The sequence below is a fragment of the Rhipicephalus microplus genome, chromosome 9 (assembly GCF_043290135.1).
Source record: "Rhipicephalus microplus isolate Deutch F79 chromosome 9, USDA_Rmic, whole genome shotgun sequence".
NCBI classification, from domain to species: domain Eukaryota; kingdom Metazoa; phylum Arthropoda; class Arachnida; order Ixodida; family Ixodidae; genus Rhipicephalus; species Rhipicephalus microplus.
The window spans coordinates 130,438,974-130,465,389 of record NC_134708.1 but is presented as its reverse complement, the minus strand read 5'-3'; the positions used below and the strand labels follow the sequence as shown (position 1 = coordinate 130,465,389).

General features: G+C 45.6%; 1 protein-coding gene and 1 long non-coding RNA gene across 3 annotated transcripts in view; both read left to right on the top strand.

Annotated features, from left to right (window-relative positions):
• Positions 1–26,416, top strand: part of LOC142772156 (uncharacterized) — a 284,133-nt gene that overhangs the window by 22,581 nt on the left and 235,136 nt on the right. For both annotated transcript variants that reach the window (XM_075874306.1, XM_075874305.1), the window contains exons 2-3: positions 10,073–10,324; positions 25,300–25,567. In XM_075874306.1, the coding sequence (XP_075730421.1) occupies positions 10,073–10,324; positions 25,300–25,567 (520 nt within the window). The remainder of the gene's footprint in view (positions 1–10,072; positions 10,325–25,299; positions 25,568–26,416) is intronic.
• Positions 13,571–15,542, top strand: LOC142771457 (uncharacterized). The gene is made up of 3 exons (XR_012885930.1): positions 13,571–13,698; positions 14,620–14,749; positions 14,879–15,542. It is a non-coding gene; the product is annotated as an uncharacterized LOC142771457 (long non-coding RNA).

Genomic DNA, 26,416 nt, shown 5'->3' with positions numbered 1-26,416 from the left:
GAGGGCGAATAGTGCTGAGACGTAGTTTTGACCGGGACAATGCAATGACGCTGGCCTGTGAGCAGAAGAGCGGAAATAAAATTTCTTCAAGGAGGAGCCACTGGCACGTCATAGTGCTTTTACGTGCGTCACCTTCTGTGGCCTCAGGACGTTTGCACACACCTTTAAGTTCAGTGATGTGGTCGGCCTTCCCTTATTTCTATGAAAATGCAGTTGGCTTAGGTGGCGTAATGTTTGTGCCTTTTATTTATTATTTATTTTGATACATTGTAGTGAACTTTTCCTTATTTTGTGCTTGAAGCCGTTACTATTCAAGAAGTATATGCTCATACAATAACTACTTTCGAAAATATTCACAACGACAAGTGTCATAACAGAGCGAGCAGTGAAAATAAAAAAAGAATGCCAACATATAGCAAAATTTAGTTTCCAAAGGAGACGAAGCAAGGTGATCCTTAAAGACGGGTCGCAACTATGCATACTGTAAGGGCCCGTTTTGCTAAAAGTATCACGATGCGCACGCACTGAAATGCGACTGTAATATTCAGAATTAATATTTGATAAACTGAGGAAATGATCTAGAGGGGAATTCCTAAAGCCGTCTACGAGAGTACCGAAATAGGATCATTTTAGTCGAAAATTGCTTTTGAATATTTCAGCAAAAGTAGAGCTATGGATTTAGAAATATATAGAAAACTTTGGCCAGTTTCGAGCTTTGTTTCCGTCAGAGAGGTGTGTTTTCACCACGTCGAGGCTTTGTCACACAGGATTACATCAGATCTGCTTCTTGATATTTAACACTGATCTAGTCTCTCTCTCTGCCTGTGTGTGCGTCTGTCTATCTCTCTGTCTCTCTCTCTCTGTGTGTGCGCGTGTGCGTGTTTGGGGGGGGGGGGGGTCAGTTTTAGAAGTTGTTTTTTCTCAGACTCACACACTGTATGGGACTTATTGAGTGTCTGTGCCTTCAGCGTTCTTAGTTTCCGTTCCTCTCGTATGGTTTGCAGTTCTCATGTAAAATTATTTTTTTTTTGCTAAAAGATGCTGGAAGAATTCAGCTCAACTCTTGCGTCATCTATGAATCTGATGGATGGTCCTTCGAGGACAGTGAAGAGTTGTTCTCGGTGGCCACGCTTCCTTAGTTCGTCGTGCATTGTTTTGCGGCATTACGGGATTCATTTGGAAGAACTGCGCTTCAAACTTGAATTCTGCTGATTCCATGTAATCTGCCTTGTTGTGTTCTGCTTTTGGACGACTTTCGCATGTTTGTTTATTATTGTCTGCTTTTCCCAAATCCTGGGTAATCATCTAGAAAGAGCAGCATATTTTGAATAAATCAAAGAATGGGGACTTAAATGTTTTCTTGTATTTCTTCTGCTAGAGCTGTGTGAAAAAGAGTGTAGTGCTGTGTAGTCGAGAACACAACCAAAAGAAACGACTCCAAATCATTTCAGGCTTCCGATGGACGAATGTTTCAGCGCGAAAGCAACGCAGGTCTTCATAACAAAGGCCAGCCGGCTTCGACGGTTTTCGTGTATTTTTCGAATGCGACAAGGATTATATAGACACTTTCAAAGACTTTCATCATCGCCGTTATTTTGAATTCGTTTATTTTTCAATTGTGACATGGTAAATGGACACTTTTTTACAAGCTTTCATTATCGCTGCCATGTTGGATATAAGGTCTCACTAAACTACTTTTATACGCACACCGTATGCTTTTCCCGCGGATAAAATCTCACAAGTGCTATAGCGAGGAACAAACACTGCTGAAGCATAGATGAAATGAGCTGCCCATCTCCATTGCGCGGAGGGCGCATGTGATAACATCACTACGCGTGTGAGCCCCGCTACGGTGGTCTAGTGGCTAAGGTACTCGGCTGCTGACCTGCAGGTCACGGGATCAAATCCCAGCTGTGGTGGCTGCATTTCCTATGGAGGCGGAAATGTTGTAGGTCCGTGTACTCAGATTTGGGTGCACGTTAAAGAACCCCAGATGGTCGAAATTTCCGGAGCCCTCCACTACGGCGTATCTCATAATCATATGGTGGTTTTGAGACGTTAAACCCCACAAATCAATCAATCAATCACTACGCGTGCGATGCCTGTTGTCAGTTTCTCATGAACCGGAAAGGAAATCCCGTGCGTATTTTCATACAAGAAGGAATGTGAAGGGATTCTCAGGTAGAAGACTGCGTGGCTCGACCCGCATCTGTGAACTCTGCGTATAATGGCGGGGTCGCGAGTGCAAGCGCGTGCTAGCGTATTTGCCATTTCAGCAGACATCAGGAAATGGCTTGTTTACCCTTCTACACGCTATGATATCACTGTAAAAACCATGCTTTTTTCCCGAGAGCAGGCGTATTTCCACACAGTAGCGTTTTACATTTTCGCGAAATCAGATGAAAGAGAGTTAGCAGCAGCCTAAGGTTGTTATGGTGCTGCGAGCTCCTATCGCACGGTGTAAAATGTGAAGTCGTCGAAGGCTTTTTGGCCATAATACTGTTTAAGTCGTCTCAAACTTAGTGTATTCACCTCAAAGACCAGAGATCAAGACTGTTTTGAACTTTCTTAAAGTTGATGACACTTCTATACTGGACACGTTCGCCTCATCTTTTGAGGAAAAACAATATTGTAGCAAATTTTGCAAAGTAGATGCGCTCCTTCTTAAGTTTTGTGATAATGCCTATCAAAGTAAGCGTCACGCTTTGTTAAATGGGTCCCGCCGCGGTGGTGTAGTGGCTAGGGTACTCGGCTGCTGACTGGCTGTTGGTGGGATCGAATCCCTGCTGTGGCGGCTGTAATTTCGATGAAGGCACAATGCCATAGGCTCATGTGCTCGAATTTGGGCACATGTTAAAGAACCCCAGGTGGTCGAAATTTCTATAGCCCTCCACTACGGCAACTCTCATAATCATATGGATGTTTTGGGAAGTTAAACCCCACATATAAATCGATGAAATATGTTAAATGCAGCACAGTGCGCCCATGCTACCATAAAGATACAATTCATCTGTCTCGTCGCATAAAGTGCTTACGTAAGAATAGCCATTCCAAGTGTAATAATAATGCATTGAAAGGTAAATAGCAGCTAAAATTAAGAAGCTAAGAACTACTACTTGTGCGATGTCTACGATACAATTACCAAAATAATCCATGCAGGTTACAACGGTCGATTAGTCCTGCATCGTCTATACTCTCAATATTTTTTTTCTGAAAGGCCAATCCTTCTCTAATCCACAAGCTGTAGCAAATGTCTTTGATCCTTACATCAAATCCGTTTTTACCAATAATGGCATCACTCAATTTCCCGCATGCAGCAAACTACCTGCTCTTCCTAATTTTGTTTGAGTTCTCCTGAAGTGCATAAACTAATAGTGATTTTGAAGTTACGATATACTCCAGTACAGATGGTATGCCGAACATATTTCTAATGTAGTACTCAATATGGTGTCGCAATTATCTTACCGTAATATTTAGTCTAAGCCTCTGCGACTGTTCCTCAACAATATAAATTAGCAAACGTCCTGCCCTTAAATCCACAAACAAGCAAATACCAAGTATAGGCCAATATCTTTCCTTTCTATACCACGCAGCTTAAAATTTTTGAGGCATATAATCAACAATTATTATGTGGAGGGCCTAAACGCACACAACTTATTATCGCGATGGCTACACAGTTGCTTGAATTTACGCACGAGATTGCTGTTTCCCGTAACGCCCAAAGACAGACTTATGCCATATCTATTGACTATTCTAAGGACATTGACGTTGTTTGCTATGTCAAACTGCAAGCTTCTTTACAATTTGGAGAACAAGCTGGTTGGTTGGATAGCAAATTACTTGCGATCACGCTCAAAATTTGTTATGTTTAACCCGCGAAATGATTTGTCGTACAGAGATCACGTAATAGGTACCTCGACGCTTGGTGCTTGGGCCGGTTTTGTTTATTATTTATATTGTTACAATGGGGCGTGTTTATTGAAGAACGAATGGCAAAGGGTAGCTACACCGACACCGAGCTGCTTCCAAAACAGACCACTTCGTTCTCTTCTTCTTTTTTTTTTCGCACGTTGCCGCTGCAGCGTAACACTCCGCCTTTCCCAGACGAAGCCCCCTGGGCGAGCATCAGTCACGAGGATGAATGCGCTTTAGGCGGACGACGTGAACAAGCTGCGTCTGCCTAGAACGGTAGCCGCGAGATACGAGACGAGCGATTGAATATGTCACATCACTTAGGTGATTGACGATGACAAAAGGGCCGGTGTAACCAGCCAGGAACTTCTGGTACAGGCCACGCTTGCGAAAGGGTGTCCAAAGCCATACTTTTTCTCTTTTTCGTACGACACATTATTGCGCCGTGAATCATAGGCAAACTTGGAGCGGTCTTGGGATGCCAACGCACGGAGCTAAGCTAGGCGACGTGCTTCCTCCGCGCGGCACATAGTCTGGGTAATGGAAGAGTCCTCATGCAGATGAAAATGCAGAATGGTGTCAAGAAAGTGGCAGGGTGGTTTGGAATAAAGAAGATAGAATGGACTGTAGCCAGAGCTTTGAGACTTTGCCGTGTTATAGGCGTAGGGGATAAATGACAAGATGACATCCCAGTTCTTGTGCCTGTAGTCAACGTATATCGAAAGCATGTTGATAAACGTTCTGTTGGTGCGCTCGACGACACCATTTGTCGGGGGGTGATATGGGGTCGAGTGGCAAAACTGGCAAGCATAGAGACGCAAGAGTTCTTCTACAACATCGGCTACGAATTGTCGACCACGAGCACTCAGAATAATCTGAGGCGATCCATGACGCAGTATCACAAAAGAGAGGAGGAATCTCAATACATCGATGGCCGTGGCTGTTGGTAGCACTTCGGTTGCCACATAACGCGACATGTGGTCAACTCAGACTGTATTCTAACGGTTGTTCTTCAATGAGCGCGGAAATGAACCGAGAAGATCCACTCCAACCCTTTCGAAAAAAGAAATGAACCGAGAAGATCCACTCCAACCAATTCGAAAGAAGATAAGGATGACGTCGAGGGGTGGAGGAGACCTACTGGTGTAGTACTTGGTCGCTTGAATTGCTATCATTTATCACAACTGGCCACATACTTTTCAGTATTGCGTCGAATGGTAGGCCAGTCAAATCAAGCCAGCAGGCGGTGGTACGTTTTGGCGAACCGCAGGTGCCCCGCTGATGCATCAGCGTGCAAAGCGTAGAGTACGTGCGTTCTCCAATTCTTTGGGTCCACTAAAAGAATGCGGGCACCTTCAGCCATGTAATTTTTTTTGTAAAGCAAGCCATCTCGGACGATAAAGCCATGGCTACCTATTGGTTCAGCGGCTGAATCAAAGAGATCATCCAAGCTGTGGTCGTTGCGCTGTTCTTCCCGGAAGGTATCGACGTCAGGAAAAGCAGTATCGTCGATGGCAGCTACGAAATTGTCAAAATTGTCGGCGTCACATATAGTGTTGGTAGGGAAGCGTATTGACGGCGGTCGTTTGAAGTAGGTAACTGCAGCAACCTTCTGAGGTTCTGGGAGTACACCATATCTGTCTACAAGAAGACCAAGTACAAGTACTCCTATCTGATTGAAGTGACGTTTCTTGAAGTTCAGGGTAAGGGAAGCTTGTTCAAGGCATGTTAAAACAACGTCAAGTCAATGGTTGTGTTCAGCAAAAGTGCGTCCAAAAATGACGATGTCGTCGAGGTAACACAAACAAATCTCCCATTTCAGACCACGCAGTATCGTGTCTAATAACCTTTCAAATGTCGCAGGGGCGTTGCACGAACCAAACGGTATGACATTGAATTCAAACAAGCCATCTGGCGTAACAAAAGCGGTTTTCTCTTTGTCGGCAGAATGCATAGGTACCTGCCAACAGCCCGATCGGAGGTCCACAAATGAGAAGTAAGATGCCAAATGAAGATAGTCAATAACGTCGTCTGTGTGAGGAAGACGATACACATCCCTTTTCGACACCGAATTTAGGCGCCGGTAGTCGACGCAAAACCTCCAGGACCCGTCTTTTTTCTTCACGAGGATGACCGGTGCAGCCTAGGCGCTAGAAGAGTGACGCCCTTAGCCAACATGTCTTCCACCTGTTCTGTGACCACCTTGCGCTCCGATGCAGACACACGGTATGGTTTTTGCCTTATGAAATGCGTGGACCCCGTGCCAATCCTATGGCGAGACCACATATTAGGAACACTAACTTTGGCAGCGCCCTAGATGAAATTGAACAGAAGTATGCCTGCGGAGGACGCTGACCAGGGCTGGACGCTTTTCATAGGTATAGACTTGCTAATCATGTTCATTGATTGATTGATATGTGGGGTTTAACGTCCCAAAACCACCATATGATTATGGAGAGACGCCGTAGTGGAGGGCTCCGGAAATTTCGACCACCCGGAGTTCTTTAACGTGCACCCAAATCTGAGTACACGGGCCTACAACATTTCCGCCTCCATCGGAAATGCAGCCGCCGCAGCCGGGATTCGAACCCGCGACCGTGCGGGTCAGCAGCCGAGTACCTTAGCCACTAGACCACCGCGGCGGGGCTGCTAATCATGTTCAAAAACGGGAAAGAGGGAAAGAGTCTTAGGAGACACCAGGGCTAGTCTCATGCGCACGGGATTCGTTCGAAGCGTGATTGCTTAATTCAGGCGTCGATATTAAGGCTTGTATCTGCTTCAAACGAGGCAAGTCGCCTGCCGCTCGGAAGCACAATAGACTGGTTAGTCAAATTTGACACCCACAATGTACTCATGCCACAGGCCACAGAGAAGATACAGCGAGGCACGATAAAACTCTTCTTTGCAACGATTGATAACATCGGCTTAACAACAGCGTCGAATACATTGTTGTTGGCACTAACAGCAGTGACCTGAATGCTGAATAAGGAACGGGGCGGTACGACGGAACCTTCACAGACGGCAAGGGTGTGCGAACAAGTAGTAGGTTTGTCGGCAACAAAAAGAGAGACAAAAATTACGCCTGTACCGCAATCAAGAGTGGCACCGCGTTGTTGCAGGAAATCTAGACCCAGAATCACATTATGCGTTGATTTAGCGAGCATTGTGAATTCGGCTTGATAGACGTTATTAGAGAAATAGACGTTCGCGGTACACACACCAAGTGGTCGCAGCAATTCTCCACTCACAGCCCGAATTGCGCCCGCATTATCCCACTTGAACGTCACCTTACGGCCTAATCGGGTTTCGAAATACATGCTGATAACGGAGACACTTGCACCCATGTCCACTAAAGCTGTCGTCGTAACATTGTCCTCAGAATCTTGTTATGACGCATGGTCCCTGGTAGAGGCGTAGCGGCGTGTAGCTGAAGATGACTGGTGACCTCACCTCCATCGGTGGCGCCACCTAGTTTCCTTACAGCGGTGAAGTGGGACGTCGTCGAGGAGATGGGAATATTCGGTAGCGTGAAGGTGGTGGCGTGAAGCTCCACACAGACGCCTGTGAGTCACTGCGGTGATTCGCCCTATGGTTTGGCTTGCTGTTAGAGTATGGGGGCCAGGGTGTCTCGTCAACGTGCTGATTGCTGCGCCCGTAGAAAGTGCGTGGTTGCCCATACGACGGTGCTGTTGTGCGACGGCGATCGGGGCAGAATAGGGCCAGCTGACCGTGGATTCCACAGTGAACGCATATGGGACGTTCGCGAGGTGCGCTGATGTCAGCAGAAGGATAAATGGCCCGGCCGTTTCATGCCTGATAAACGGAAGGTGGTCTGCGTGCGTATTCGTCATACAATGGGTAGTACAGGCGCATAGTTTGGCTTGGCCCTCGAAGACGGGGCGTATAGCTGTAGGCATCAAGGGAGGTGGCATTGATAGTCGTAGCGCCTAAGTCGCAGGGAGCAAAGGGTTCCCGGACATTAGGTGCCGGCCGAGAAGCCGCCTCACGTAGATCGAGCTCTTCGCGCACTTCTTGGCGAATCATGAACGCGAGATCCGATGGGGTTGGATGCACGACGACGCTGGCGACATTAGTGACGTTGGGCAGGCGGCCAAACTTTGGTGTAATTCGCCGCGCTTTCAGCGCTTCAAACGTATGGCAGTGCTTGATAACGTCACTTACACGCTCCAAACGTTTTTTGCGATGATGAACTGGTAAAAGTCCTCCGGGATTCTGTTTAGAAGAGGATCAACCTTGTCCTCTTCTGTCACGCAGGGGTCCAGTGCCCTGCACAACTTGAGCACCTCCTCAATATACGTCATTCAGATTTCCCCGGGGACTTGCGCTCGTTGTATAACAGTTTGCTCAGCACGCTTCTACTTCGCTGCCGGATCCCCGAAGCACAACTTGATTTCAACGACGAACTACCGCCACGTCGTCAGGCTTTCTTCACGGTTTTTGAACCATACAGATGCGGTTCCTTTGAGAAAAAGTCCCACATTATTGAGCTGTCCGGTGGCATTTCAGCCATTAAACCGACTCGCCCGTTGGTAGGAGCTGAGCCATGTGTCTACATCTTCTCCAGCTTGTCTAGCGAAGGATGGAGGCTGGATGTAGGGCTGCCACGAAATGCGGGAAGCAGGTGGCTAATTGTCATTGTTGTCGTGAGACTTCATCACAGGTGGCAGACCAGCAAGTCATCGGCTTCAACGAAGATCCGCGTATTGCGCCTCAGCGGTCGATGAGTCGCCTTTCGTCGGGGGCGCCGTTATCAAACTCAGCACCTCTCACCAAAAATGTTACGATGGGGCGTGTTTATTAACGAATGGCGAAGGGTAGCCGCGCCGACACCGAGCTGCTACCAAAAGAGACCACTTCGTTCTCCTCCTCCTTTCTTCGCACGTTGCTGCTTCAGCGTAACAATGTAAATGACGTAGCGGAGATTATCAGTAACACCCTGTGCAGACGTGTGGAGACGACTGCGTTATCTGTGAAATCTTTTTAATACTCCAGATCAAGATGCGCTGATTACCGTTTTTTTCACCTATTGGTAACAAGAGGGAAACATGGCAATTGTCTAGCAACTGTAAAAGTGCTGTAGTCACGACCTTTTCAAATAAGAAATGGCCTCTTCATTTTACATATACTAATGACGGCGTAAGTCTACTACGTGTCACGGAGTTTGAATGCATTGGTGTCTCAACAAATTTAAAATGGCACAGTATTTCGGAACAGTACAAGAGCTTCCAAAATAACGGTATTTCCGACAGACCTTAAGCAACTAGACAAAAGAATGCGGACTGACAATGCGTAAGATTTTGGCCAAGCTGAAATAAGAGTGCGTTGTCTGGTGAACTAGCCACAGACATGACATAGCTATGTGAAAACCTGTTAAAAAACAAGATTGTGTATATTTTGTCGCTATGACTAGCGTTTCTTGTACAATCTTTGAATGCGCATGTTTTGTCACTGCAGCCCCTCTAGATTGTCGGCGCACTTGCAATCGTGTCATCCTCCTGTCTAAATAAATGGTTGACAGTGGTTCCAGTGTTCTATAGCACTGATATCCTTCGTTGCGTAGTTTTCACAGCGTACCCGGTTATTTGATTCTCTTAGTATTTTGCCCGTTAGATTACGAAGAATTCTTTTCGTTTCCTTTTGTTGGACGTTCACTTTTCTGCAGAACGTGCATTTCTGGAATGAGCTTCATAGGTACCTGCGCAGACTCGGTTCTGAACAATTGGAAAAAGAATCGCTTGAACATGTACTTTGTTAAATTGTATTTTTGAAGGTACTGAAAACTTGTATTTACTCTGGCTCGGAAGCTGAAAGAGCAGTATTTGTAAATAAATAGCATTAAGACATGCACCTGTCACTTCAACCACTTTGCTCTTTTTGTGGAAAATATTTTTTTTTCCCAAAATTGAAGGAACAAGTTGCTATCTCCACCAACTCTTTAACCGCATTCCTACAGCCCCCCCCCCCTACCACGCCACCGCCAAGTCGATGGACTCCACGGCGTTGACATGTTGCCGCCGGAAATTCTGGTACAGGCGCACAGGTCTATCGCAAATGCAATGCATCGGGTACTTTGAGATTTAACCCGCCAGAACTTTCCACTTCTTTGGAGGCTTAGACGCTCAGTATGACACTGTTGCAGCTGCTGTGATGGAAGAGAAGAAGCGGGCGGCGGCCAAGGTGGTGACTACGCTGTTCCCGCGCATCCCAAAGGTCACCACGTTGCTGCTAGACTTCTTCGTTAAGCGAGAGGACGTCATGAATGTGTCGCGAGAGCCGCTCTCGCACTTTTGCCAGGAGGAAGTGGTGTTGGCTGCTCAAGACCTTCTGGACAAGCTCAACCGGCAGGTCATCACTTACCAGGACATTCGGGACACTGCCGAAAATATGATAGGTAAGATTACGCTACGCGATAAGCGTGGTGAAGTTTCAGGTTTGTCCAAACTGCGAAACTGGCGTGAAGAAAATCATGGGGAACTAATCAGAGGGCCACTCGTTGTTGGCCCTTACCATATGATTCTATTATGTAATTCGACTTAGTTGAGAGGTGCTTGTACCAGTAAGAGTTTTGCATTAGCTGCATTCCATGTAAATGATGTCATGATTTAAATCACGCGCAATTATGTGCGTCAACTGGCCGAGTAAGTACGGATGACAAGAATTTTTTTTTGAGGCTGAGCCGAAGGGAGTTAAGCTTTGATACATTTTCGTCAGTTTGAATCCGAGCGAGTCCGGCTGAGTTACATTTTGGTGAGGCTGAGTCCAAGTGATTGAGGTTGACGAAAACATCGGTGAGTCTGAGTCCGAACGAGTCCGGTTCACAAAAGTCCGAGTCCGAGAAGTATACTTCAGCAAAACTTAGTCCCTACTTTTTATTGTATGATTTTGCTTGAGAAGTTTAAATAGTTATGAGTCGATAAAGTTGAAAGTGGCTTGTGTCAAAGAGGCTTTCGCATATGGCTGCGTTATGTGTGATGAGTAGCATGCTTTCAATCGTGAGCAAATATGCGCGTGAAATACTTCAAACTTGCTGCGCACCAGCTACGTTGTCTGAAAGCAATGCGCGCAGTAACGTGCGTGCCTTTTGTAGAGCGTGGTCGGCTTTGAACCATGAGCTCGCTATGCTAGTCACATGTTATGACACCCGATGGCAGTGTGCGCTTGTGCCAGAAAATATTACTGCGCTATTACATTCTGTATTGTGAAGCCTGTATTATGTATTGTGAAGCCTTTACGGATCGGTGTGTTGCTAAAACAGGAAAGTTAATTTCACTGCATTTCCAAGCATAGGCGTGGATTATTAGAACACCTGCTTGCCGCGCTAATGGTCCGGGAACGATCCCCACTCGAACCCGGAAATTTTTAATATTTATTTTAGTTGCATCTTTCTTAATTTTTGGTCACGGAATGATTATAACTTTTCACTCACAACCAAAGATGCGGTCGCCAACGCCTTAATGTTTTTGCGAAAAGAGCTCATTAACCCTACCACGTTAAGAGAATGTCGTGCAGCAGCACTAACGGAAATATAAATCAAAATTAAACAACCTAAGAAATAAAGGCAATTCGACTCTCCTAAACGACTTGCAGGTAATTACATGGTGAAATATACCTAAGAATAAACGACAATTACTATAATTTTTTTCATTTGAAAGTTAACTACACAGTCGTTGTATATGCTGAAGGGGCTAAATGCAGATATGACTGTATAACAAAGGCCTGCTACTGATACAATGCTCAGGAGTGGAAAACAGCGGAATATGTGCAAACACAGGTAGCAAGAAAGAGGGCGAAATATAGCCGCACAGGCAATCGAAATACAATAAGTAAAGAAAACAGATTCAATGCACACCAACAATAACGTGTATCACAGAAATCTGGATACGATCCCTAATCAACAATGCTACAAAACAATATAAAACAAAGAGAGAAATAATACTGACGAAAGACAGCAACTGCTCAATTTCGCCACATGCTTTGCTTATTTTCCCTCTTGTTTTATTGAATGTTCACCCACAAATCCTGTCAGGAATGCACAGCGCAAATTTTGCTTCATTGTTCTAGAAGGTTCATGGTCGTTCTAGATCATTTGGCTAAGATTGCGCACAAGACACCAACACTAGGTATTCCAGAGCTTGCGCATGACTACTGAAAAGGCTCGAATATTTGACGGTGCATATAGAAATGTCGACGCACTTCACCGGTTGTCAGTTCATCCACAGCGGATGCTCTGCTCGCCGCCATCAGTACCCGTGTGCATCGCTGTAATCTCACATTCTGTTCACCAGCCACAGGTTCAGTGAACTAAACTGTTTCATTTTAGCCTACTCGTTTCTTCCTTCTTCAGCGTCACGGCCCCGTGACAATATAAATGGATGATTAGGAGCTAAAGAAAGTCCTGCTTTTAACTTACTTTCCGGGGGCGGTATGAAGAATAGTTTTCCTGAATTTCACGGTTGTTATTCAAGAAATGTGGCGTTAATCAGGCGAACGTTTGGGGACTGTATTTCGTTCGAAACAAAGGCGTTCTGAGTTGATTGGGTCTGAGCTCTTATTGTAAATGTTGACGATGATGGGGATAGCATTTGGGGGTCCTGTAAAATTTTCTTATGTGTATGCGTAGCTAGCTTCAGTTGAAATCAGTGACTTATTTTTAGTACATTAAGCTTGCGAAAGAATGGCACTGTGCGCTCAATTCGCTTAAGTTTTTCTGTGCAACTCACAGCTTTTTTAGAAACGAGGCAGCTCTTCGACTAGCCTGTGTAACGCTGTCACTCCGTACAGTTCCACTGCGCATGCTCGCGTCTCGCGTCGTGTGCCAGCCCTGGAAGACACCCGCAAAACTGTTGCTCCTCTCCACCTCTCTCGCCTCTTAAGGCCGACGATGGCAGCGTCTGCTAGTAAGAAACCAACAGCTGGCGCTGCACAACTATAGATATTCAATGGCCACCCCGTATAGGCCCCATACAGTCGAGTTTTCTGATCTGACTGCAGCGCCAGAACACATAACCTAGTGGACCAAAAAGACAACAGAGAGACGAGGTCGGTAAAAATGGAACGCGATGCGGGCGTTTCGCACCCTGCATCACAGGGCAGATTGTGGCGGGAATTCACGGGGGACGCGTGCACGCGTCCATTTTCTGCAAGCCTCTAACGGCCGACGTCGTCGACTTCGAGATGGGGCAGGTTGAGAAATGCAGCTTGTTCTGGTCAGTAAACGGTGCTTCTAGGCACCTGTGGAGGGGGTTTTCAATCTGACTACAGCACCAAAAAGCAAAGCCTAGCGGATAGAAACAGCAACATTAAGACGTTGCCCATGAATATGCAGCGTGATGCGTGCGTCTCCCTCCCTGCAAGAGTGCGCGGATTGTGGCCAGGCTACACAGGGGGACGCCTTCGCGTGTCGGTCATAGAGAAAGAAGAAAACAAGAGAGGACACTCCGCGAAACCTGGCCTCAGGAAGTGCGTCACGATACGTAACGAACTAGTGCTCTCAACAAACGTCAGAGGGCGCAAGCGAAAAAAAAACAGTTATAATCAATGCAACGAAATTGTTTTCACAAAATAATAATTATACGACCAAACTTGGTATGCTTTTTATACATAAAAACAATTTATTCAACACACTTTACGCGATTATTTTTCTTCAGCCGTACTGTCATAAACACCATCTACCCAGCGACAAGCCCATGCATGACTGACAGCGAGAAGCTTTCGTCGCTTTCGTCAACGTCGGCTGCGTCGGCGTTTTCGTGCGTGAGATAACAGGTGAGGCACGTTTTCAAGCGAAGCTTGTTGAATGACATGTTGTTGGTGTTGTTGGGTCATTTTTTTCAGAAAACGGTTACACCTGCGCGAATAAGACACCATGCAACAACCATAGAAAGATGCACACACACACACGTTGCGCTTCGTGTGTGCGAGTTTGTTTCTTACGTGGTGTCTCATTCACGCAGTTGTAACCTTTTTCTGAAGCTTGTAAGGACTGGGAGGTTCGCTAAAAAGAAAGTTTGTGGCTCTATGCGGCGGCTAGACGGGAACATTGTGCAACGTATGCAGTATAGCAAAGGCGGCACGGCGTCAAGCCGAGGCGACGCGTGCTGCGTCTGCCACGGATGCGAGCGTCTGTGCGCTGAGCGTAGCTGGGCAGCTAGGTCGTAGGCTCGGTGGCTCGGTCCAAAATATTGAGAAGCGTTCGCTGGGCCTCGCATGCTTCACGACGCGTTTCCCGAAGACTCGGAACACGAATAATTATTGGTGTGCCGGAGGCAAATCTGGACTAGCTAAGTGGCCATCATCTTCGTTTCTTCGCTAGCCTTGTGCCACTAGTGCAAGCTGCTCACAAATTTTTTGACGTTTCAAATATAATTCTACCGCACAAATTTCAACTACGATTTTTCTTCCCAATGTACTGCTGATACTGCGTACGTACGAAGGTGTTCCAAACTTCCCAGGCCGCGATACCATTGCATTACAAGGGATAGCGGCCTGGAAACTTCTGAAGATCTTTGTACGTGGTCTTGACGCGTATCTTTGTAAGTCAGAGTTTTATGGGTCAGAGATGTATCACTGGTTTTGTATTGTGCATCGATTAGCTAATCATTCAAAGGGGTTTGTTGGTACACTTATGACGTGCACATATCTTTTTCGTAATTTGACAGCGAAGCATCCACTTACTAACATTTTCAGACCACGCTGATGCCATGCCGTCCGGCGGTCCAAGCTACGGCAGCTACTGCTGTGTATCGTGATGCTTCAACAATGGCAGAACCCACAAGAAGCCTGGGACGAGTTTCTTCCACATACCACGGGACGGCAGGTGTGTTCAAGCTTTTGTATGGTTTGCATGTCTTTAGGCTTACTGTTCGTACTCGCTTAGTGAGAGTAACAATAAAAAATCACTATTCAAGCACTTCCCCTTTCAGCTGATAGTTCATTGCCAATGCAGGATGAAAGCATGGATGCAGTATGCTGGACGCGATGATCTCCTGAGTAAGCCGGCCAGCCTATTGTACGCAACGTACAGGGTTTGTAGCGACCATTTTATTGCTCAAAGTTTCATGGACCCTGGGCACACAAGGCTTACAAGAATGGCTGTTCCCAGTGTGCAACCAGCTGCACCATGTAAGTGATTGACTGAAACTCAAATATGTGCAATAGCAGCCACTTGTATTGAATCAGTGGCGACAGTTAACCGTGAAGATCTTTGTAGCCGATGGAGAAGCCTCACTATAGAAGTAACACTTGGAAAGTCTTAAATTTTGTGAATTGTGGGCTATTACCTTCCTAACAGCAGCTTTACATTTCTGTCGTTTTTAGATGCGGAAGCATCTTATACTCGCGCCTTGTAGTGCGCCGTCCGCGCCGTCCGCACCGCTTCTCGAACATTCGACAGCTGACGCGCGCGCATGCGCCGTCGCGCCGTCGCCCACTCTTCCACCATCTGTGCATCCCTTCCTCCTCTACACACCGCGCGCGCTTCACTCCTCCACCATCTGTGCACCCTTCCTCCTCTACACACCGCGTTCGACATCTACAATTCTCCTGATTCTCCAGTGGACGCGCATGTGGCGTCGCGCTTCGAGAACATTCAACAGCTGACAGTGCATGCGCCGTCGCGCTGTATATATACTCAAGGTCGGCGCTCGCTCGCTCAGTTGCCGCTCGTCGGTTGGTTTGTACGGCGCGTCGACGTCCAAGGTCGCGGTGAAATGAATTCCAACGAATCCACAAACACAATGATCGACGTCCCTTCGACCAGCGCCGCCCTTTCGCATACGTGTGTACGTGTTCACTCATTTAACACCCCCTCCTACAACCACGTTAACCAATTTAGCCATCGACCCAAGTAAGTCGCAATTTAACACCCCATTTCACAACCACGTTAACCAATTTAGCCATCTACCCAAGTAAGTCGCACTTTAACACCCCGTTAACCAATTATATGGTCCGCATCCTCCTCAGTGTTCCCCCGAGGGAAGCTGCGGGCAATTTTTTGATGCTCTTGACCTTCGCAACTTGTTTTGAAAGACTTTAAATGGCTATTTCACGTTATCTTCAAGCCTGAGTGAACATGTACATATACCTTTCATTGGTGAAAGCTGGCACTGTTGATAATTCCAAAAATCACAAATTACTTGTTTCCTAGTTGGTGCCTTCTCTTTTCTTCCACGTTCGACCAATTTATGCATTTGAAAGAGCTGTTTAAGTTTCCCCATGCTACAAGTTTTGTAACTTGTACCAACTGCACATATATGCACGTTCTCCGAGCGTCGCTTCAAATAGTGACTGTGACGTGACTGCAGAAGCTGCACTGCAAGGTGCGGATGAGCTTCAGTTTGTGTTATTTAAGCCTCTTACTGACACATTGTCGTAATTTTATTTCTTCAGGACCTGCGGTAGAGGCTTCAAAAAGCGGCTCCCACACATTGAGGTGCCCCGATGAGCAGGGTGCGTCCAGTGTCGCGATTTCTTTTTTTTTACCCAAATTGACTGTTGACCAAACCTCTGCAGGTGGCAGCTCCTTTGTAGCTGGTGAAAGAATTTCTGCTGACTTCGTCTTGCCGGAGAAAACCTTAACCAGTCGTTCAGCTGTCACAAAAAGAACTCGTGTGACCGGTATGTTGTATGTTCACTTCAACACCAGAGTGGATTGATATTGAGACTTCCGCAGGCCGCCCGCAAGATTGTTCCGACAGCACGGTCCGAGGCACTGAACAAGCTTCACAAGACCCTCCAGAAGATGTCTCCGCCAACAGCTCCACGTCTCAGTGCCCTAAAGAAAATGGTGACTATGCTTTTATTGCAGCTGTTTTTAATGTGCTATTTTATGTTTAGGACATTCTGAGGAAACTATCCTCAAAAGGACACTACGTGTGCACTTACAAATGTAAGGGTTGGCTCTCAGTGATTTTCATTTTTTGTGCATTGTCAACATTGTGAATGGTTTGTTTTTAGGTAGTGGAATCGAAAACTTTGCACCACAGAAAGTTGTGCACCTTGGGTCTGAAAGAGCGAGGAAAGTGCTCGTATGGGATTAGTTGTTCTTCGCTTTTACATCCATCTTTTGTTTATTTCAGTGCGTTCCTGTGTGCCAGCGACAATGTCTCCATCAATGAAGTACAAGCAAACCATCTGCAAGCCAAAGTAGCAGCACAGGGGACCCACCAGTATTTCACAATGCTCAAAGCATGCCACGTCCCCAGCAAACTTTTTGGGAATCTCACTGTGCCATCAGAAGCAGCTTTTGCATACGTACAACAACTTGAATCTCACTTTCTTGCCATGATTGAGGCCACTGCACATCACCTGAAAGTGTGCGATGTTTTGTATCACCATCTGTCAAGTGTTGGCGATGTTCATTTCTGCTCTGCTGAGTGTCGCGCGAAGTTTCTGAAAATGTTTTGCCGGGTTCTTTATGTTGGCATGTGCGTTTTGTTAACCGAAACTTAGATAGGGTTAGGTTCCAGTCTTCAATCTCAGGCATACAGCTTGACAAGTTCAAAGGTTAGCAATTAGCGGCGGGTTTACACTAAAGTATTCGAGTTGAGCCGAATCTTGCAAGGAGCTTTGTTATGTTATTACTTCGTTACAGCAGACTTCATTATGGTCTTATATGCTTATATTCAGTTCAACTGGACTAACCACTCCTTCGTTGCATACATTGTTTTGGTTACCCGCTATGAGGAGTAGGGACACTGTGTATTCGCTCGAAGTGATTTGCATAATCTTAAAAAGAATGTTGGGTATCCTGTCTGTATTTTTGTAGCAAATGCGGGCGAACTGTACACTTTACTGTGGGTCGCTTGGTCACTGTGTATGCTTTATCTCTCCAGCTCAAGTAATATATCGATAACAAAACCGCTTGTTGAAATGTCTTCGAGCGGGTAAGGAACGCAGTATGAAGTGGGCACGGTTCACGTTATCACGCTTTTCGTATTTTAGCTTCTCATCAACCTCCTCATCTCGCCCATCAAAATTTTCAAAAGAATACCCAAACTTGTAGCGTTTGATGGGGCTGCGGACGCTGCCATTTTATTTTTATATAGCTTGTGAGTGATAACGTACGATGTAGAGCCTTTGTGAAAAATAATGAGCCAAAGTGGTTTCCTTCTGCTATTTGAACAATCATGTTCTGCTATTTATCAGCCCTGTAATACCGCTCTCATAGCACCAATTAAGGTCCACAATTCTGGATATGTGATGACTACAATCTATTTTAGCTCGCAAGCGTCACAGCAACACCCAGACGCAAATTGCTTGGGATCTTAAGTTTTTGATGAAGGCGACGCATAAGAAGAGCCACAAGACCTGCCAGCTTGTAGCATAAAGTTTGTCTTTCACGTAGTCAGCAAGCTGCAAAGCCCTACCTTTCTGAGGACAAGCAGGCATCAAGTCTGCTTTTTTTTCATTTTGGACTAGCTGTTCTTAAGCACAGCCAGCACACTGCACCTTTGCCTTTCTGCTATATTGTGTCGTGTGGTTTCTGTGCGCTCTTTTTTTCTATGCATTATTTCGGTTAACCCCAGGCGTGATTCGCGACTTCATTGCTGTGTATATGTCACTTCTTCCTTCTTCATCAGCATTGTGCGCTGTGTTTTTGCCATAGATCCTTACTTACCCACTGGCCCGGTGTGTCATACTTCACCAGCTTCTCGGCTTCTGCCAACTCTAGCGATGTGTGCGTTGTCTGTGTTCTCTCTGTATTTGTTGCAATTTATTTGTAAGGCGAGATGCATTTGTTGTCTACCTTTGTCATATTGTGCTTTTTATATTCTCAGACTCTACCTTGCCTTTGAATAAAACATTGCGGATACTCTCTCTTTGACTGATATATACATTGATCACTTGTTCCAAAAGAAAAACACAAGCGCGATGAATAGTGAATTATTATTACCTGAATCTCGTTTTATTATAACTTAATCGAAATAAAAATCACGTCACGACCAATTCGCACGAACCACTGAACAAAACAAAACAGGGAATCGCTAAATCAAAACGACCTACAAAAACTATCCATTTGGGCGATGAAAAGTGGTCTGAAATCATGAACTTTCGTCATAGCCAAACGTCGGTTACGCAAATAAATTCGAAATTTGCGCCAGTGAAACCGAAACAGGAAGCGCACGCCACTTGCTCTCACCAACCACCAGGTGTGCTAGGGTCGATTGGGCCGCTCGGGTCTACGGGAGTGTCCACTCTTAACCTTTTTTTTATTTCTCTATGTGTCGGTGTTCTGCATGCCCCTTACGGCCAATTCCAGCGAACTTGTGATGGGGCAGGATGATCAACGCAGCTCCCCCTGGTTATTTTGCGGTGCCTACATGTAGACAATGCATCGCGCGTTCGAAATTCAGTGAAGGTCGTCTTTACTTGACTTTCGCTTGATGAGCGCCAGTGTCAACGTCGCTGCCAGTGTAAGCGTTTGTGCCCGCAGCTTCGAATTTACACATGGTTCCCTTTAGTAGGAGATGGTGCAAGTTTTTTTGTATAATTAATAATCTATAAAATATTGTTTGAGTAGTGGCACGCCATAATGGGAGACAATATTTCAAATGAGAATGAACAAAGGCATATTTATAATTGCAGTTTCAACCACTAAGGCTCCAAGGACCTAACATTATACAGTATTGAATATGGCCGGCATATATTCGCATAGATATTGTTTACGTGAGGTGTCCAGCTCATATTTCTTTCAAAAAGAGTGCCAAGAAATTTAGAACTTGGAATCCCTTCTATAGCGCAGTTTAGAAATATTATACAGGCGATATGGTCGTCATACTTACTATAGCTTTTGAAAATAATACACATAGTTTTGTTTTACATTTGTTCAATTTCAACCAGTGTAACAGTTCGGCTGGCCATCTATTAGCTACATTTTGAAGTTCAAGTAGTTGTTTGCCTAAAAAAAAAATACTCGCGTAGTCAGCATAGATAATTATGCCCGGAGTTCGCGGTGTGTTCGAAATAATATTTATGTAAAGAATAAAGAATAAAGGTCCGAGAATGTATCCTTTTCGATCACCGTATTTTATTGTTTGAGACTGAGAACAGAAGCCATTTCAACTATAGGGAGTGGTACCTTAAGGACAAATAACTGCGTATCAAATTTGCTACAGTACCTTGACTACCAAAGTAAGGGAGACTGTGAAACCAAATCAAATGTTTTCTGTAATCAGACCTATTTTTGAAGACTAAAACTATTACAAGAGCGTATTGCTTATTATCAGTTTTCGTTAGTAACTTTTTAATATACGAAACTGCCATTTCGGTTGATTTCTTTTCAAGGAAATCAAATTGTGGCCTTGCAAGCATTTGATACTCCGCAAGAAACGTCTGTCAGTCGTGATTTTATGGAATATGCTATAAGTTCAGAAAATAAAGGTAGCACAGAAATAGGCCTGTAGTTATTCAAGTCGTCGGAAGAGCTCTCTGTATGAATGACTACCACCTTAGGTATCTTCATACCATCAAGAAAGCTACCAGCACCGAACGCTTGATCGCAGAAGTAAGTGCTGCAGTTAGCCACACAAATATTTGGCCACATGTCTAATTAGTTCTACCCTAATGTCATCGTAACCGGTGGCTTTTTTTATTTAATAACTTCAGGTACGCAAGTCTTTCTAATTGGTTAGAAGAAGTCAAGAAATTAGAGTTCGCATAAGAAGAAATGTATTTTTGCTAGTCGTTTCTGCATCGCTTGTCTGAGCTGCAGCATGTGATATGAATAAATTGTTCATAAATGTATCCGCTACAGTAGCTTTTCTAAAATCAACACCATCAATCTTTAGTGGTGAACGAAACAGTGACACATAATTTCAACAATGTAGGAAAATCATGCGATGATTCCTCAGTAGTAGGTTGTAAAAAGGTATGTAAAAGAACTGGAGTATTAGAAATGAACAAATTGGTCCAGATTATGTAATGGATGCGAGAAAATTTTGAGATATCTTTGAATTTACTGATTGATTGCGAGGTTTTGATTCCTGAAGGCAAGATATTCCAAAGGCGGATTCAAGTCAAGTGACCTGTTCATTTCCCACAATTTGTATGAACTACAGGTAGTATTAAATTGCGAATGCGTGCAAGCGTTGTCAATTTTTATTCCTCAGACTTGATGGAAAGATTATAAACATAGGAACCTCATTGTTGATTTGCTTGAACAGTAGTATTCCTAGATTAAATTTGAAAGTGTTGCTGACATGTATACATGAAGACTCTTACACGATTGATTTATATTGATTGATTGATTGATTGATTGATTGATTGATTGATTGATTTGTGGGGTTTAACGTCCCAAAAACACCATACGATTATGAGAGACGCCATAGTGGAGGACACCAGAAATATTGAGAACTGACAGGCAATAACGCCAAAGAAATTATAGGGGATATTATTAGAAGTAGTTGTAATGTAATTGTGAAGACAGAAAAGCGGACGAAAAGATAACTTTTCGTGGGCAGGTACCAGACCTACGACGTTCGAATAACGCGTACGGTGGTCCGCCAACAGGACTGCCACTGCAGCTATCCCCCCAGTTCACTTTATATGGTGTCTATGTGCATTTAAAAGCCGGAGCGTTAGTTTTATTGATTGATATGTCGGGTTTAACGTCCCAAAACCGCCATATGATTATGAGAAACGCCGTAGTGGAGGGCTCCGGAAATTTCGACCTTCTGGGGTTCTTTAACGTGCACCCAAATCTGAGCACACGGGCCTACAACATTCCCGCCTCCATCGGAAATGCAGCCACCGCAGCCAGAATTCAGTCCCGCGACCTGCGGGTCAGCAGCCGAGTACCTTAGCCACTATACCGTCCTGGCGGGGCGAAAACTTGCGTACGAGCACTCTAGCGTCATTGCGATAATGTCTGCGGGAAGTATAGAGTAAGTGTGCATAGTTGAAAGAGAGACGAGATGGCTGCTGCAGGTATTCCCTGAAGATGGGATACAATAATTAATGAGAGAATGAATAAAAGCGTAGTACAACTTAAGTAGTGTGGTATGGGAAAATCACGAAGTTTATTTAAAATACGCATGCCGTAAGCCATTTTTCTTATGTAGGTAGGCGAATGAAGACATGCGAATGAAATTTCATGTGGTGGCCCAGTTGATTTTCAAGAAGGTAGTCTTATCATCTCCTTCAATCGAGAATTAATTTTTAAATGTCACAGCAACTCGCTGTCTGCTTCTAAAGAACTCCATTTCACAGTGCACAAGATCTGTCATAATTTTAGGGCAATAACACCCGAGTGACAATATGTTTCTGAAGGACACTTGGACTCGTCTTGCCCCCTCGCATCAAACTGAAAGTTCAGCATTGGCTCGAATGTCTTGAAACGCCAATAAATATGTACGTTCACATGAAAAGGGGGAAATGGTTCAAGGGAGGAGTTGTGTAAAATATGTAGGATGTAGCTTCTTGGGGAGAATGAGAACAAAGTTATTAGAATCATTACAGAAAAAAATTGAAAGCGTCGCCGGAGAGGTGGCCTGGACCTCCAAAGCTCGCGAAACGACCGAAGACTGCTTGCCAGGTTCGTCAATGGTGGAGCGATTTGCGTACCAGGCGCGCAAACGCACAACTACTGGGTCGCTCAACGAGCACGCAGGCACCGTCTTACCCTCTGGCAGAGTCAACGGCCTGCTGGGTTCCACGACATCCATCTTCCGGAGTTTTCAACGGCAATGTGAGGCAGCAGGAATGAATGCAGGCATGCCCCTCAACATGGGGCAAGCGTCTTGTACGGAACGAGGATGGTCTACGCCCGACGTGCTGACCCACCACGCGCCGTAAACATCATAGCTACTCGCATATCACGTGGCGCAGTTCTTCGAATGCGCCGTCCTTGCATTCATCTTCTCGCCTTCCCGTGCCAGTACGATGGCTGAGGTTGTAATTGCGTGACATCGACGTCTACACCATCTCCATCGACACACTGCCAACACTCAGGCACCACTCTGTTCACGATTGGTATCTGTCGGCATTTATTTACTCACCGTGCGCGCAATCAGAAATCCTCATCGCAACTACTCTTGGTTGATGCTATGGATGACCGTGGCTCTTCTATCACCCATTGCACTCCTTTGCGGCTATCGCATGCACTAACCCCTGACCACTCGCCCTCTAATACATCCTCTGCCATTCGCGTGTACTCGCCTATCCCGGTACCCTCGTGAAGGCGTCGTGGGACCCGCTTGAGTACTACCACAACGTGCTAGAGTCTACTCCTTCACCTGCTGTACATCTCCAAGTGCCACCCGCCCGAAGCATCATAAAGACCTTGTGCGTTTTCATGAGGACGACCTGAGCTGTTCAAGGCCTTCTCCGTCTCGAGTCACGAACACTATTGCTATGTACCCTCGTAGCTTTCATTCCGCGCTCACTTCTGCGGAAGAGTGAAGGGGGTGGGTAGGGAGCAATCTGTAGTCTCATCCTCCTTGCCTTTCATCATTATCATTTCCCAGCTACTGTGCCACGCGCAGTTCATGGTGCGGGTAAGAGTAAGACGCGCTCACAGTCTTGGCGGTCTCGACGATGTTGCCGCCTCCACTCCGATGTGCGTTTGTAACAAAGTGGCAAACAGCCACGTTATCCACCGACACGTCTCCCTCCCGTCTGTCGGTACGCATTAAAGGGCCGGGCGGTCTTTATTGGGGGAGTGTGCTTTCAAGAAGGCACATACTGCAGGACCAGCTGGTTCTGCAGTGGAGCTACGGAAGTGGGCGACTAAACTTCAACCTAAGTCTAGTGAAGTGGACCGAACTTTAGCTGACGCCAGTGACTAATTAAATCAAGGACACCTTATATCGACATTAAGGTCCGCTAAAAATATATTGGGGGTGAAGCTCCCTATGCCGTAGGTCGGGTGTCCGCGAAGTAGTAGTAGGTAGCCACCTCCACGGCCGGACTCGAGGAGCGGCACGCGTCTACCTTTTACGATTGAAGAGAAAACCAGTGCACGTTATTCATTATAAAAAAAATAGCTGTTTCTCATGAAGCAATTTACAGAGACCAGTACTGGTGACTTAATCTTCAATAAATTTTGCCTTGAATTTAATGCTTACTAAAAACACTAGTATCAAAAAGACGCACTTTGAGCACTATCTGAGAAGAAAGAGTTGCCACGTTAAACTCGCTGGGCGTAAACTCCTTGGTTTTAGAAAGGCTAGGCGAAAGTTGGGCCGCAGTGCCATGAATACAGTAAACTAGTATATAGCCATGAACTCGAGGTGGTGAAAGGTCGGAAGTAGACGCGAAGCGCAGGCCGTGAGAAAGTGTGCGTGTGCCCCCTCTCGTTTAGTCCTTGGAATGTCCGCTGTATGGTGCGTAATGTATGTGGAATGTATGATGAAAAAATGCGAGATGGTGGTACTTGGAGTGTTCACTAGATGGACAGATGGATAGACAGACAGACAGACAGACAGACAGACAGACAGACAGACAGACAGACAGACAGACAGACAGACAGACAGACAGACAGACAGACAGATGCACGGACGTACGCGCAGACGGAGGCAGGGACGGATGCATGGACGAACGCACGGATGGACGCACAGACGGACGGAAGCAAGAACAAACGAACGCTTCGTCCCACTCTCCACTGTTCACCCGTGGATATGATGCCATTTTAGTTCTTCGTGTCTCTTTGGGATGTCATGCTGTCATTACATTTACAAGAAACGTGTGAATGGTGGCCGTAAAGTAAAAAACAACCAAATACTCACTTAGTTGTGGAAGCAATAAACAGTGTATAGAACATAAAAAGAAGTTGCCAAAATAGTGCAGTGCCACTAAGTACTTAAGTAAAAGGTAAACATAAAAAAGTGCTCTATTCTAGTGTTATACAAGGCGCAAATAACTCTATTCACTAAATATAATAGTTCTACGGTCCCAGTTCAACAAATGCAAGGACAAAAGATTTCCGAGAGCATGTAGCGGGCTGTTCGACAGTACACCAGCTTGTAGTGTTAACGCATAACTAATACGTCCTTCGGTGCACCATTGTAGCAGTTAAATTCTATTTTGGTGGCGAATTTTCTAGTTAGGGACTACATTTTCATCGGTGATTCATGAAAGCTATGCACAGTTTCTTAATGATAACTCGCTGATCTACATTAATTTGATATGCAGTGCTTCAAGAAAACCTTGGCGCCTGCGCACTACCAGCAGAAACAGTCCTTCCTTGCAATTCCTCTTTCTGCGACTGGCGCTTAGGCATCGCGTTTTTCTCAAAGTTATTTACCAACAAGCCTAGCTAAAATTTCTGCCTAATTACAAATCTGCAGTGTCTCTGAGTCTTTCCTCAGTTATATTCGCCCAGTCACCAATGCACACGTGGGTAATTGTTTGACCGTTTGGCCTGCTCAGGGCTCCACAACTTAGTTTACAAGAAGTCCCCGGAAATAGCCAAAGAGCTGGGCGACAACGTGCGCAAGCTGATCGTCATCATCGGTGAGCTGGCCATTTCCCTCGAGAAGGTTTCGGACGTTCCGCCCACCGACTGGATGGGCATCGGGGACACCGTCGTTGCAAAAACCGAGAAGCTCAACTTGGCCGAGATCGAGCCTTTCTGGAGCTACATCCCGAAAGTGAAAGACTTTCAGAGCATCAAACTTCTAGGCGCAGGCGGATTCGGGTACGTACTACCGTCACTGCATTTTTCGTTATTACAAAAGGTTTAAGGCGATGCTGTACAGACATAACTTCTAGCTTGAAGGGGAGGGGGGTACTATCACCGCCTGTAAAGTTGTGCTCGCCTTGTAGATCACGTGCGTCTGACAAGTTAGTGGTATATATACTTAGCGTGAGTAATGTTGCCGCTGTGGTTGCTTGGTGACAACCACCCAAAGCAAAGAGAGCCACGGTATCATCGTCATCATAATTGGCGGCGGCCCTGCGCGTGAAGCGAGGTTCGGCCAGGGCTGGAGAAAAAGTGCTTTCACTTTTTTTTTGTTCTGGCACAGCCGTGGACCATCGTATCTCGCAGGATGCCTATGCAAGCGATTCTATGGCTCGATACCACGGACTTACGGAGTGAGGCTAACGTAAGCGCACCACATTCGTGGTGCAGTTTTGTGTCTTGTGTTGATTTCTCTTTGTTACTATAGATCGACATTATGTGTGTGGTTCTTTAGTGTGTGGCCAGTTGCATGTTAGATTCAGCAGGTGAACTCAATGTTGGGAAAGCAGGTGATCAATACCCACAGGTTTGTTGCTCGACAGCATGGACTGTCACCTTGACTGTCTTCGAAGACCAACAATTTTCTTCTTTTCCACATTTAACACCTCACAAGGAATGAATACCAAATTTTAAAGCATTTCCCAGCTAAAGTTGGACATTGTGCTAGCTTGAACACTATACTTCAAAAAGCTTCAGCAGAAGAAAGATACAGCTGCTGTCTGTGTCATTTCTTCGAGTTGATTTCTGTGTCACGTAACTATTATTCCTGCACAGCCACATCTACAGGCGCTGGCCGCAACCACC